Source organism: Arachis ipaensis, chromosome B8, assembly GCF_059453495.1.
Source record: "Arachis ipaensis isolate K30076 ecotype BB chromosome B8, ASM5945349v1, whole genome shotgun sequence".
Taxonomy (NCBI): Eukaryota; Viridiplantae; Streptophyta; class Magnoliopsida; order Fabales; family Fabaceae; genus Arachis; species Arachis ipaensis.
Genome location: NC_142443.1, coordinates 49,604,019 through 49,618,254, shown reverse-complemented (window position 1 = coordinate 49,618,254; position 14,236 = coordinate 49,604,019). Strand labels below are relative to the sequence as shown.

The 14,236-nt window shown below is 40.6% G+C and overlaps 1 protein-coding gene across 1 annotated transcript; it reads left to right on the top strand.

The window, feature by feature from the left end:
- Positions 1-12,930: 12,930 nt before the first annotated feature.
- On the top strand, positions 12,931-13,805 carry LOC148548021 (uncharacterized). The gene is made up of 2 exons (XM_088495572.1): positions 12,931-13,294; positions 13,729-13,805. The coding sequence occupies exons 1-2, from the start codon at positions 12,931-12,933 to the stop codon at positions 13,803-13,805; spliced, it is 441 nt and encodes a 146-aa protein (XP_088351698.1).
- The last annotated feature ends 431 nt before the right edge of the window (positions 13,806-14,236 follow it).

Genomic DNA, 14,236 nt, shown 5'->3' with positions numbered 1-14,236 from the left:
GTGGCGGTGACGTCCGGCATGGCGGGTGGCGGCGGTGGGCACGGCGGTTGCAGCTGTTAGGGGGTAGGGGCTTTGGGAAGGTTAATGGGTGAAATAGGGGAGGGGATTGGATAGGGAAGGGGGGGTGGCGCGGCTGGGATGGCTGGCGGTGGTGGGTGGTGGTTCGCGGAGGGCAGTGGCGGAGAGGGGGGAAGAGAGGAAGAAAGAAGAAGAAAGAAGGGGATGGAGGAAGGGGGGTAGGTGGCGGCAGCGTCTGGGTGGTGGCGCGGTGGTGGCTGGGTGGTGGTGGTTGAGGGTTGGGGAAGAAGAGAGGGAGAAGAGGAATTGGGGGGGGGGGGGCTGTGCGAATGTAGGATTAGTGAAATGAATTGTATGGATTTTGGATAGACTTTTGTGCTGAGGCATACTCAAATGATGAAGGATTTAGGCATGTGAAACTTGGAGGTGAGGTTGTATAATTGAGAGGTGATGGCTCTTGATGAATGGGGTATGAATGAGTGAAATCTCTTTGACTTTGATCTTCCCAGCCACAACTTGAGTAGTGATCAAAGTCATTAAAATATGGACCATTTTGTGACCCTGGGAAGCACCCCATTTCATGTTCTTGATACTACCACCCACCATGAGCATAGTAAAGTGAATCATTCTGTGGTGGTGGAGAGTTTCCCATGAAATTTGATTGACTAGAATATGATTGATGCTCCTTTCTTTCCTGCAGAAAGCTCTGTCTCAAACAATAATCACCAAAAGAAATTGGAATCTCCATTGTCACAGATGAGGAAATTTCGAGTGAGGCAATATCACAAACAGTTGGTTAGCAAAAGAAAATAAAGAAACAAAAGAAAACAAAGACAAAAGAAAAGTGTCTAATCTAGTAAATCAATCAACCGGTAGTTTGTTAATCACAATTAATCCCCGGCAACGGCGCCATAAACTTGATGAACGGAAAACTTGTATCTCAACAAATTCCCCTTCGGCAAGTGTACCGAATTGTCGTCAAGTAAAACTCACAATAGAGTGAGGTCGAATCCCACAGAGATTAACGGATTAAGCAATCAATGGTTAATTGATTATCCTAGTTAGACGATTCAGATTTGGATGATGAGCAACAAGGAAATGTAAATTGACAGAAAAGTAAAGAAAGCAATAAAGTGCAGAAAAGTAAAATGGCAAGAAAAGTAAATGTAAGAACTAAAAATAAAATGAACATTGGGATCAAGAGATATTGTAATCCTCCGGATCAAGTTCATTCTCATCTCTTCCTCAATCAATGCACTCATTGATCTCCTTGGCAATCTTAATTGATCGAATTACAATTCCTTGTAATTCAATCTCTCAAATCTTGATCAATAGCCAATTCCTTGGTCAATTGCTCATCAGAAGAGATGAAGTATGGTCACTGATTATACCACATGCATTTCCCAAATCAAGTGTTGGAAGGATTATAGTCACATATCCATCCACACCCAATTTGGTCCAGCATGAGAAAGCATTTCTAGCTTGATCTCTTCCTTCCTCTTTCAAGGTTCAGAAGAGATCCAAGTATGAATAGTTTTTTTTCCAAGATAACTACCCAATTGGATGAAGATCGAAAGCTCTCTAGTAAAATCAAGAGAAAAGAAAGAAGAAGAAGAATAAGAACTACACTTAATCCATTGAATCACAATAGAGCTCTCTAACCCAATGAAAAGAGTTAGTTGATCATTGCTCTACAAAAATAGAAAAGAAAGAAGTGCATAAAAGTAAAGATGAAGATTAGAACTAAAATTAAAACTTTAAAATTCATAAATGAAAAGTGCAAAGAAAAGAAAGAAAAGGAAAAGTGTGTGAGGGGAGGGAGTCCGAAGACCCCTCTCTAATCCCTCCTTCCAGAATTCCCAGCCTCGTCTAGCCTAAGATGATTTCAATGTAAAAACTAAGGCCTTTATATAGGCTCTCCTAAATTACAAAATGAAATTAAAAGTAAATTACAATTAAATGAAAATTCCTATTCTAGATGCTTCTTGTGGCCTTGATTGGTTGACAATTGTGGGCTTGCTTGCTTGAGCTTTGAAGTGGGCTTGAGAGAGAAGTGAGTCAAGTTGAGGTCTAGGTGCTAAAGTTAGTGCCAAAGTTAGCCAAACTAACGCTACAAGTGTGGCGTTAGTGCTAAAGTTATTGTGGCTAACGTTGCACTTGCTGCCCAGTTAGTGTTTTTGGGGCTTAAAAGATGCCTCTTGTTTGTACTCCAATTTTATGCCCACTATAGAGTATTATATATCGTTGGAAAGCTCTGAATGTCAGCTCTCTAACGCAACTGAAATCACCTCAATTGGACCTCTGTAACTCAAGTTATGCTCCTTTGAAGTGGACATGGTCGCTGGCATATATGCCAACGTTACTGGAAATGTTGATTGCCAATAACGCTAGCGATTTCCCGTTTCTGAAGCTCAAACTTAGTGTCCACCCCATACTATTATATATTGTTGGAAAGCCCTGGATGTCTACTTTCCAATGCCTTTGGAAGCGCATCATTTAAAGCTCTACAACTCAAGTTATACTTCTTGGAAGGTGAAGAGGTCAGTTGGCCTAAATACAGGCTGATACCATGTTCATCATTGCACTTTCGGGGCAGGTTTGCTCCCTTAAATTTAGTGTCAACCATGTAGTGCCATATATTCCTGGAAATCGCTGGAGTCCTACTTTCCAATGCCACTGAAATCACCTCATTTGGAGCTTTGTGGCTCAAGTTATGCATGTTTGAAGACGGCATGGTTAGGCTGCCAGGTGGGACTTTTGCCCATGTTAACTACCACGTTAACTAAGTTAACGTGGGAGTTAACGTGGCTTATTGGGGGCTTGTGAGTTCACTCCAACGTTAGTGAGAATATTTGGTGTCACTAACATTGTCGATCACCACCTTTCTCCACGTTAGCTTTCACGTTAACTAAGTTAACGTGGGAGTTAACGTGGCTTTGTTGTAACTTGGGCCAACGTTAGTGACAATGTTGAATGTCACTAACGTTGGCTTTTCCCCTTTCTTCTTAATGTTAGAGGCCACGTTAACTTAGTTAACGTGGCAACTAACGTGTCCACTTATGAGCTTGGTCCAACGTTAGTGATAATGTTAAGTGTCACTAACGTTGGCTCCATTTCCTTTCTTCAAAGTTAATGCCACTAACTTTTTCCACTAACGTTGGGGCTTTCCTTCCTTCCACGTTAGTGCCTACGTTAGTGTAACTAACGTAGCCACTAACGTGGCTCTTCTCTACTTCTTTTGGCCTGAAATCAATCAAACAACGTGCATCAAAGTCTTGCTCTTAATCATGGATCATGCATCATCCAATTTATCATATAATTCATGCAAAATCCTGATGAAATCATGTAAAATGCATAATGTATGCTTGAATCAAGATGTAAGTGAATATCCACCCAAAACTAGCTTATTTCCTAAGAAAATACATGAAACTACCTTAAAAATAGTAAAGAAAAGGTCAGTGAAACTGGCCAAGATGCCCTGGCATCAAGTTTTCATCATCAAAAGTGAACCTCCAGAGGAGTAATCTAATGCTTTTCTTGATTTTAGGGTCAATCCTTCATAAAAGTTTTGAAGTTTCACCCAGTCACTGAACATCTCAGGTGGGCATTTCCTTATCAGAGCCTTATATCATTCCCATGCCTCATAGAGTGATTCTCCCTCCTTTTGTATGAAGGTTTACACCTCTATTTTTAGCTTGATGATCCTCTGAGGTGGATAGAACTTGGCTAGGAATTTGCTCACCAAATCATCCCAATTGTTGATGCTCTCCTTGGGAAAGGTTTCCAGCCATTGAGTAGCATTGTCCCTTAAAGAAAATAGGAATAGAAGTAACTTGTAGATGTCAGGATGTACCCCATTTGTCTTGACAGTTTCATAAATTCTCAAGAAAAATGACAAATGTTGGTTGGGGTCTTCAAGAGGGCCACCTCCATAAGCACTATTGTTCTGCACCAAAGTGATTAGTTGAGGCTTCAACTCAAAGTCATTTGCAGGAACATTTGGGGTGAGGATACTGCTCCCACAATGTCTGGAATTGGGGATAGTGTAAGAGGCCAACACCCTTCTTGCAGGTTGAGCATTGTTGCTCACTCCCTGTTCACGCACCTCAGCCTCCATGACTTGCAAAAATCACAAACAAACCAAATAAAAACTGGACATTCTAATGCTAGAATGTGGTTAGAGGGTTAGGTGACACAATGTGTCAAACAGTTAATGTGCTTAGTAAAAATAAAAAGAAAATGCTTAATCTAGATTATCACCCTACTTAATCATTGTCAATCTAAATCAATCCCCGACAACGGCGCCAAAAACTTGATGAGGAAAAAATGATTCCACACAAAACTCACTGACAAGTGTATCGGGTCGCATCAAGTAGTAATAACTCACAAGAGTGAGGTCGATCCCACAGGGATTGATGGATTGAGTAATTTTAGTTAGGTGATGAATTTAGTTAAGCGAATATTTGATGATTTGAATGAAACTTGATCAACAGAAGCTAAAATGCAAGAAAATAAAAGTGCAGAATGAAAATTGACTGAATCTAAAGGTGCTGAAGAAGTAAATTACAGAAACATAAAGAGCAAGAAAGTAAATGAGCTGAAACTTAAATTGCAAGAAAAGTAAATGACTGAAACTTAAATTGCAAAAAACTTAAATTGTTGAATCCAAATTGCTGGGAAATGTAAATTTCTTAAAGAATAAAAGGGATTTGGGTACTGGGATTCAGAATTTAACTAGAAAATGTAAATTGAAGTGAATCAGAAAGCTGTGAGATGAAGAGATTCAGCTCAGTAGCAAAACATAAATGGAAAATTGCTTAAAGAAACAAACAACAAGAAAACTTAGCTCAATTATGAAATTCTAAAAGATAAATTGAAGATTGAAGAAGAGCAATGAGATCGGAAAGCAGATCTAGATCTCAATTACACCCTTCATCAAGCAGAAAAGAAATTGCAGCAGAAAATAAAAATGAAAACAGCAAAGGAAACTTAGATCCAATTCTCCAATTCCCAAAACTATATGAAAGAAAAGCAAACATGATTCTCAGATCAAGAATCAACGGAGCTCTTCAATCTCAATTCAAAAACCCAAAACAGAAAGTAGAAGTTGTAGAAGAAAGAAAATGAAAACAGAAAGCTAAACTCAGATCCAATCCCAATTCCCAAATTCAAAATGAAAATTAAAAAATGAGAAAACAAAAATGTGCTAAAGGTCCGTCTCAAATCAAATTAAATCCTATTTATACACTTTCCATACTAGTCTTCAGAGCTTGGAATGGGCCTTTTGGGTTTGTGAAGAAATGGATCCAACTTGGCACTTGGGGGTATGGGTCAGGGAGCATTTGGTTCACTCCCAGGGGAGCGTTCCGTTTGGACAAGTGAACTCCACGTTCACTTTTTATGGCATGCCTTTGGTGCTCCTTTGGTGCGCCTTGGTTCCTAGCGTTACATTAGTGAATGCTACGTTCACTCACCCAATGCTCTCTCTTGGTTTCTTTGGTGCGCGCCTTGCTTTCCTTGGCAAAAGTCACGAAAACGTTCACTTTAGTGAACGTCACGTTCACTTTTTGAACGTGCTCTCTTGATTCTTGCTGCCCCATTTGCTGAGCCTTGGCTTCATGGGCCAAATGTCACGAAAACGTGTTCAAAAGAGAACGCTACGCTCTAATCTTTGAGCGCTACCCTTCCTTGGTGCGTCTCCTTCATGGGCATTCACTTTCTTGAACCCAGCGTTCCTTTCTTCAAACGTGCTCCCTTGGTGATTGTTGCACCATTTTTTGAGCCTTAAGCCATGAAAAAGTTCAGAAAAGTGAACGCTACATTTGGAATTTTGAGCGCTACCCTTGTTGCTTGGATATTGAGTATGGTTTTTGGGCCTTAAAGTTTCTTATCACTTGTACTTCAATTTTGTGCGAAATATAAATTGTTATATATTGTTGAAAAGCTCTGAATGTCAGCTTTCCAACGCAATTGAAAGCGCATCAATTGGACATCTTTATCTCAAGTTATGGTCCTTTGAAGAAGGCATGGTCGCGCTATTTTGGAGGCCGAAAACGTTCACTTCGTTCACTTGTTTGAACGCTGGCTGTTTGGAGGCCAAAGTTTAGTGCCAGCTTCTGAGGCCCAAACTTGATGTTTCACCCCATACTATTATATATCGTTGGAAAGCACCGGATGTCTATTTTCTAATGCATTTGAGATCGCATCATTCCAAGCTCTACAGCTAAATTTATCCTCCTTGGAATGTGAAGAGGTCAGCTGGCCTTACTGCAGGTTGATACTATGTTCATCTTTGCACTTTCGGGGTATGTTTTCTCCCCCAGATTTAGTGTCCACCATGCAGTGCCATATATGCTTGGAAAGCTCTAGATTCCTACTTTCCAATGCCACTAGAATAACCTCATTTGGTATTTTGTAGCTCGAGTTATTTTTGTTGGAGTGTAAAGAGGTCAGGGTTGCAAATCCTCTTTGCTCCTCCTTGAGTCTGTTTCCACTCTTTTGCCACCTTGGGGTTGTGATTCTTCTTTTAGTGCTTTTATTGCTCCTTCTCCTTCATCTTTTCACCTATCATCAATCAAACAAATACATCAAAGCCTTGGCATAATCATCAACTCTTGCATCATTCATATTATCAACTAAATCTTGCAAGAAATCTAATGAAAATACATAAAATTACCAATGTTTGATTGAATCTAGACAAGCATAAAATTCTCACTCCAACACTTTCTTATTACCTAAAAATGCATGAAAACCAAGTGAAAACTAATGAAATAGGATTGTGAAACTAGCCTAAGATGACTTGTCATCAATTTCTAGTTTTGATTACTCAATTTGAATTCTCTAGTTTAATTCTCTAGTTTTCCAATTTCTCTCTCATGTTATGAATATTATGGATATTGAATTCTATGAGTACATTGATGTTTTCTATGATTATTAGTGTTAATTGAGTTGTTCTTTATGGATAATTGTTAGTGGGTCTTTATAATTTTTAATTTAATTGCAATTTGAACATGTCTTTTGTTAATGCATCCCATGTGTTTGATGAAATGTTTCCTTTGATTATGGAGTAGTTCTTCTTACTCTTGGCCTAAGCTATGAGAATTGGGTGATCTTGAGTCATTGGGTCTCATTGGATTGTTGATTAGAGAACTCTTGTGGTCAAGTTGATACCCGTTGACACTAACCCACTACTAATCTAATTAGTAGATTGGTTAGGACTTATGGGTTGAGATTGACCAAGCCACTAGACGTACCTCAAGCTTAGGAGTAAATATTACGTACTTAAAGCTCTTGGAGGTAGACTTAGTGAGTTTGTGTTCCTCAAAATTGGCAAATTATAATTGTAGACAAGGATGGTGACTCCAATTCCCATGCTTAGCCAAGAGTTTCTTTTATTATTCACAGTTGAAAACCAAAAATCTCATTTGTTTAGTTCTCGTTTAATTAATTGCTTAATTCTAGGATAGAAATAGATCATATGTTCCCTTGATTTAGTACTTGATTTAGTTTCTTGCACCTTAAGATTTCTTGTTCGTTAAGTTTCTTAGTTTAATTCTCTTATCAAGACTATCAACCCCGGAACTCTAACCAATGTGATGCATATGTTTGCCCATTCCTTGTGAGACGACCCGAGGTTTGAATACTTCAGTTACTTTTATTGGGGTTGAACTTTGTGACAAACCCAAATTTTTTATTAGGAGGGTTGTTTGTTGGTTTGGAAGCTATACTTACAATGAATAAACTCTTTTCAAAAGAAAAATTCTAAACCCTCACGACAAACCCCGCTCATCAAAATGGCGCCGTTGCCGGGGAATGGTTGCAACGTATGCCTTGATATTGGTTATGTGAATATTTGCATAATGTAGATAGTTTACTTACTTTCAATACTTAGTTGTAGTTTAGATTTTCTTTATATATGTGCTACGACTCCCAAGTTTGATGACTCGGTCTCAACCAAACTCTAGCTTAGCCGAGCTTGACCTTGAGATTGAAAGAACTTTGTTACACACTCGGCAAGCTAGACGGCGGTTGGACTATACGGCTAGTACTTCGGCCTCTCTTGAGAAGCCTACCGAATCACTAGACGGTACCGAGAGTGACTTGGAGTCCGCTACTTCCTATTCTTCTGTTGGCACCACTAATACATCTTTGCATCTCACAGGTGAACGTACATGGCGGAGCCACACCGAATCACCTTGCATGAGCAAGGAGCTCCGGACATCATACTTCAACCTTTGCAAACAAGGTATCCCAACATTGATCCAAACTTTGAGTTAAAGAATAGCTTGATAAATCTACTACCTAAGTATCATGGGATTCCGGGTCAAGACTCTATCCGACATCTAAGAGATTTTCAAGTTGCTTGTTCCACGGCTCGAAGGCATGGAGCCAATGAGGTGGCTATTATGGTTTTTGCCTTTCCCTTCTCTCTTGAGGGGAAAGCGAAAACATGGTTTTATTCGCAACCGGATGAGATTGTGACCAATTGGGATTTCTTGAGAAGAGAGTTTCTAGATAAGTTCTTTCCGCCGGAGAAGACCGATTATATCCGGAAGGAAATCTCGGATATAATACAAAAAGACCAAGAAATCTTGTATGAGTATTGGACAAGGTTCAAGAGGCTATTGGAATCTTGTCCACACCATGGATTGGACACTCATTTGCTTATCAGTTACTTTACCGGAGGTCTTTGTGCGGAAGATAGAAGATTGCTCACCACTTCTAGTGGCGGTTCCCTTTCCAAAAACAAGACAGCGGGAGAAGCTTGGAGCTTGATAAATGATGTTGCCGAGGCTACGCAACATGTAAGTGTAAGAAGCAATCCCCTCAAGGGTGTGGTAGAAGTGTCACCTTCCGAACCAAGCTTGACTAAGGTGCTCGGGGATATGACTACTATCCTTACGGAGATGCATAAAGAGCAAAAGGCATTCTACTCCATCCAAGCCATCCAAGCCGCACCCCAAGTTGCTCAACTTAAAGGTCCTCCTAGAATTTGTGGTTTGTGCTCTAGCACCACGCACTACACCGATCAATGTCACCAAATTCAAGAGAAGTACACCCTTGCTGTAGCCAATGTGAATTATAACAATCGTCCGTCCTACCCCCCTCAAGGCCAAAATAACTACTCTCATAGTAATAACTCCAATTATGGGTGGAGGGATAATGCACAAGGGAAAAATCAAAATCAAAGATGGAATAACTTTTCTTCTCACTACAACAATAATCACCAATCTTCATCACAATACCACCATAACAACATCAACCATCAAGCCAACTAAAATCATCACAACCAATCACCTCATCAAAATCAAAATAACTACCCTAAATACCAAGCACCACATCATAGACAACAATCCAACCAATCTTCTTCATTTTCTACCAACCAAGTTGATGAGCTTAGAGCTATTGTGGAAAAGAATGAAGAAAATAGCAAGGCTCAATTTAATAGCACGAGTGCTCAATTGACCAACCTCACTGAGATGATCTCAAGATTAGCTTTACCTTCCTCCAACAACACCAACCAACCCTCAAGCTCTTCTAACCTTCCATCCCAACCCCTTCCGAACCCAAAGGGCTCACTCAACGCCATTACACTATGGTCGGGGACTACATTGGAGGAGATACCTCCTAAGGCCTTGGAAGATGTTCACGAGGAAGAGGTGGTTGTTAAAGCTCTGCATGAAGTAGAGGAGGTAGACACAAGGCATGAAGAAGAAGAAGTGAGCCTTAAAGAACCCAAGAGGAAGGCTACAGTGGATGAGTCCATTCCTCTCCTATTCCCTTCCATGGTGAAGAAGGCCAAAAAAACACCGGAGTTTGATTTAAACATGCTTCAAGTATTAAAGATAGTTGAGGTAACCATCCCACTTCTTGATGTCATTCAATAAATTCCAAAGTATACAAAATTTTTGAAAGACTTGTGTACACACAAAGATAGGATTGGTGAGTTGGAGACTTTGTCATTGTGTAGTTTTATTTCTGCATTGATGAAGCCTATTCCTGAAAAGTTTGGTGATCCTGGACTTTGTTTGGTCTCTTGTTGTATTGGTGGAGTCATTTTCCACGATTGTATGTGCGATTTAGGGGCTTGCGTGAGCATTATGCCATTTTAGTATTTGTAAGATTGAACTTAGCTCCATTGAAAAGGTCGGCCGCTAGATTTGCCTTAGCCGACAAGAGTGTGATTACAGTGATAGGGATAGCCGAAGATGTGCTTGTGACAATCAAGGACTTGGTATTTCCGGTCGATTTTTTTATCCTTGAAATGCCACCAACAGATGGTAGAATCTCTTCCTCTGTTCTACTTGGTAGACCCTTCTTGAAGACCTCTAAATTCAAATTGGACGCCTTCACCGACACATACTCTTTTGGGGTCAGAGATAAGACAATCAAGTTCAATTTGAAGGAAGCCATGAAACACTCACCCGAGGAACATTCCATCCTCCGATGTGACGTAATTGATGAGGTAGTAGCAGAATTGCAAAGTGAAGATCACAACGAGCTGTGCTACCCTATTGTTGAGGAGAAGGATGATCATGCGGGTGAGCAAAGGGGAATTGTTGGGAGTGAATCCCAAGAGCTTGATGAGAAAGAACCTCAACTTGAGGTAAAATGTGAATTGAAGCCTCTTCCATCTCATTTGAGGTATGCATTCTTTGAGGACAACCAAAATTTTTCGGTCATTATTCCTAGTGAGCTCACTAGCCAAGAGGAAGAGAAGCTCCTAGATGTTCTAAGGAAGCACAAGAAAGCAATCGGTTGGAGCCTAGCTGACATTATGGGGATTGACCCCCGCACATGTATGCATCGTATTTTTCTCCAAGAGGGAGCTCGGCCGGTTAGAGAACCCCAAAGAAGACTCAACCCCACCATCCTTGATGTGGTGAAAAAGGAAGTCACAAGACTACTTGTGGCGGGTATCATATACCTGATTTCTGACAGTGAATGGTTGAGTCCGGTCCAAGTTGTCCTAAAGAAATCGGGCATCACCGCCGTCAAGAAGGAGGATGGTGAAGTAGTCACCACATAAGTACAAAATGCTTGGCGAGTGTGAATCGATTATAGGAAGTTGAATGCCGCAACAAGGAAAGACCATTACCCTTTTCCATTCATTGACCAGATGTTGGACCGACTTGCGGGTAAATCTCATTATTGCTTTCTTGATGGTTTTACTGGATACTTCCAGATTCACATTGCTCCTGAGGACCAGGAAAAGACCACATTTACTTGTCCCTTTGGCACCTTTGCTTACAAAAGGATGCCATTTGGGCTATGCAATGCACCTGCCACTTTTCAGCGGTGCATGACAAGTGTCTTTTCCGATCTTATGGAGAGTTGTTTGGAAGTCTTTATGGATGACTTCAGTGTGCATGGAACTTCATTTGATAGTTGTTTAGAGAACTTGGCCAAGGTCTTAGCTAGGTGTGTTGATACTAACCTTGTCTTGAATTTCAAAAAATGTCATTTCATGGTAAGACAAGATATAGTATTAGGACACGTAGTCTCTGACAAGGGCATTTCTGTAGACCTGGGCAAGGTAAATGTCATTACCAGTTTATCTCACCCCTCATCTGTGAGCGAGGTCCGTTCCTTTTTGGGGCATACAGGATTCTATAGGTGATTCATCAAGAATTTTAGCAAAATCGCATTGCCATTGTTACGCCTACTGAAAAAAGATGTGGACTTTGAGTTTGATAGCTTGTGCGGAAGCCTTTGAGGAGTTGAAGAGAGCTCTTACCACAGTGCCAATTGTGAGGGGCCCTAACTGGACGCAGCCATTCGAGATAATGTGTGACGCGTCAAATCATGCCGTAGGTGCCGCGCTTGCACAGTGCGATGGTAAGCACCCATATATCATTCCTTACTCCTCAAAGACATTGGATGCGGCACAATCCAACTATACCACTATGGAGAAAGAGCTTTTAGCCATTGTCCATGCATTGGATAAGTTTCGATCTTACTTGCTAGGCTCCAAAATAGTGGCATACACGGATCATGCAGCTTTAAAGTATTTTTTGACAAAGAATGAGTCGAAACCTAGGGTCATACGTTGGATCTTGCTCTTGCAAGAGTTTGAAATTGAGATTAGGGATTAAAGCGGGTCTCAAAATCTGGTTGTGGATCATTTAAGCCGCCTTGAAAATCTTAAATATGACCCATTTTCGGTTAATGACTCATTCCCTCTGGATAGTTTTGTATGCTGTTTCAGATAGTTTTCCTTGGTTTGCTCCTATGGCGAACTACTTGGTTGCTAAGATTTACCCTCCCAATTTTTCAAAACATCAAAGGGATAAATTGAGAAGTGATTCCAAATACTACATTTGGGATGACCCTCACTTGTGGAAGAGGGGAGTAGACCAAGTAATTCGTAGATGTGTCCTGGAATCTGAAATCCAACCCATTCTTGCGTCTTGTCATTCGTCCAAGTTTGGTGGCCACTTTGACACACAACGGACGGCTAAAAAGGTTTTTGATTGTGGATTCTGGTGGCCAACCCTATTCAAGGATGCTAACCAATTTTGTGTGTCATGTCACCAATGTTAGAAGTCGGGAATTGCATCCCAAAGGAATGAAATACCTCAACAACCGATGTTATTTTGTGAAATCTTTGATGTATGGGGCATAGACTTTATGGGGCCATTTCCTAACTCAAGTGGGTACTTGTATATTTTGTTGGTGGTTGACTATGTCTCAAAGTGGGTAAAAGTGATACCTACTCGCTTTGACGACGCTAATGCCGTGATTTCTTTCATTAGAAACAATATTGTGTGCCGCTATGGGTCGCCATGAGCAATCGTGAGTGACCAAGGTTCCCACTTTTGTAACAGGAGGGTAGAAGCACAACTCAAGCGCTATGGAATATCACACAAGGTTTCAACTGCCTATCACCCCTAGACGAACGGGCAAGCGGAAATGTCCAACCGAGAGATCAAGCGAATCTGGGAGAAAGTGGTAAATCCACAAAGGAAGGACTGGAGTTCTCGGTTGGAAGATGCATTATGGGCATACAGGACGACCTATAAGACCCCTTTAGGAATGAGTCCCTTTCGAATTGTCTATGGTAAGGCATGCCACCTCCCGGTGGAAGTTGAGCATAAGGCCTATTGGGCGGTGAAGCAGTGTAATATGGACATCACCAAGGCGGGTATAGCCCAGAAATTGCAACTGGAGGAGCTTGAATGTCTTAGAATGGAGGCATATGAGAATGCCCGGATTTACAAGGAAAAGACTAAGGCATTCCATGATCACCATATTCGGAAGAAGGATTTTCAAGAAGGTGATGAAGTTCTCCTCTACAACTCGAGGCTCATATTCATGCCTGGGAAGCTCCGTTCAAGATGGGAAGGACCCTTCAAGGTGAAGGAGGTAAAGCCCTATGGTGTAGTGGAATTGTTTGATCCTCAAAGTAAGGCAACCTTCAAGGTGAATGGCCATAGAGTGAAGAAATACGATGGCTACAAATCACCAAAGGAAGTGGAAGTGCTCCTACTTGAAGATGCACCAAAAGGAGAGGAAGCATGCTCTCATAATCGTCCAACTTAAGGACGTAAAAGAAAAGTGCTAGGTGGGAGACACCCCACCATGTTATGATCGTTCTTGTATATAATTTCTTGCTTTTAGCTTTCAATTCTTTGTGAATTTTGTGCTTCTTGATGTTGTTGAGCTTGTCTTGATATGCTAGGTTTTATTGATTTCGTTAGATTGTTGTAGTATTGATTATGATTTTATCAATCTTGGCAAATTTTGTTGTATTGGTTGCGTTGAAGAAAATGCTTCATCTTGAGTAATGTATGATTTTGTGAGTGTTTTCTCAACTTATCTAGCTTAGTAAATGTCAAAATTGTGTTGAATTGCATTTTTTTATGTTGTTAAAAAAAAAAGGGCACCCACGCGCAAGCGTGAAGTGCGCGTGATAAACCCATATTTTATGATGTATTTTGTGCTCAATTTAAGTGATTTATTCAATCCTTCACCCACTTATTCATGTAAATTTCATGGTTTTACTTTCCCTTCCTTATTATGTGATATATGTGAAAAACATGTTTCCTATGCTTTAAGAAATATTACTTTTAATTACCCTTTATTACCATTCGATGCCGTGATTTGTGTGTTAAGAATTTTCAGATCTCCTAAGGCAGGAATGGCTTAGAGGACAAAGAGGAAACATACAAAATTGAAAGGAAATCACAAAAATGGAGTTCTGAAGAAAAAGGCAGCG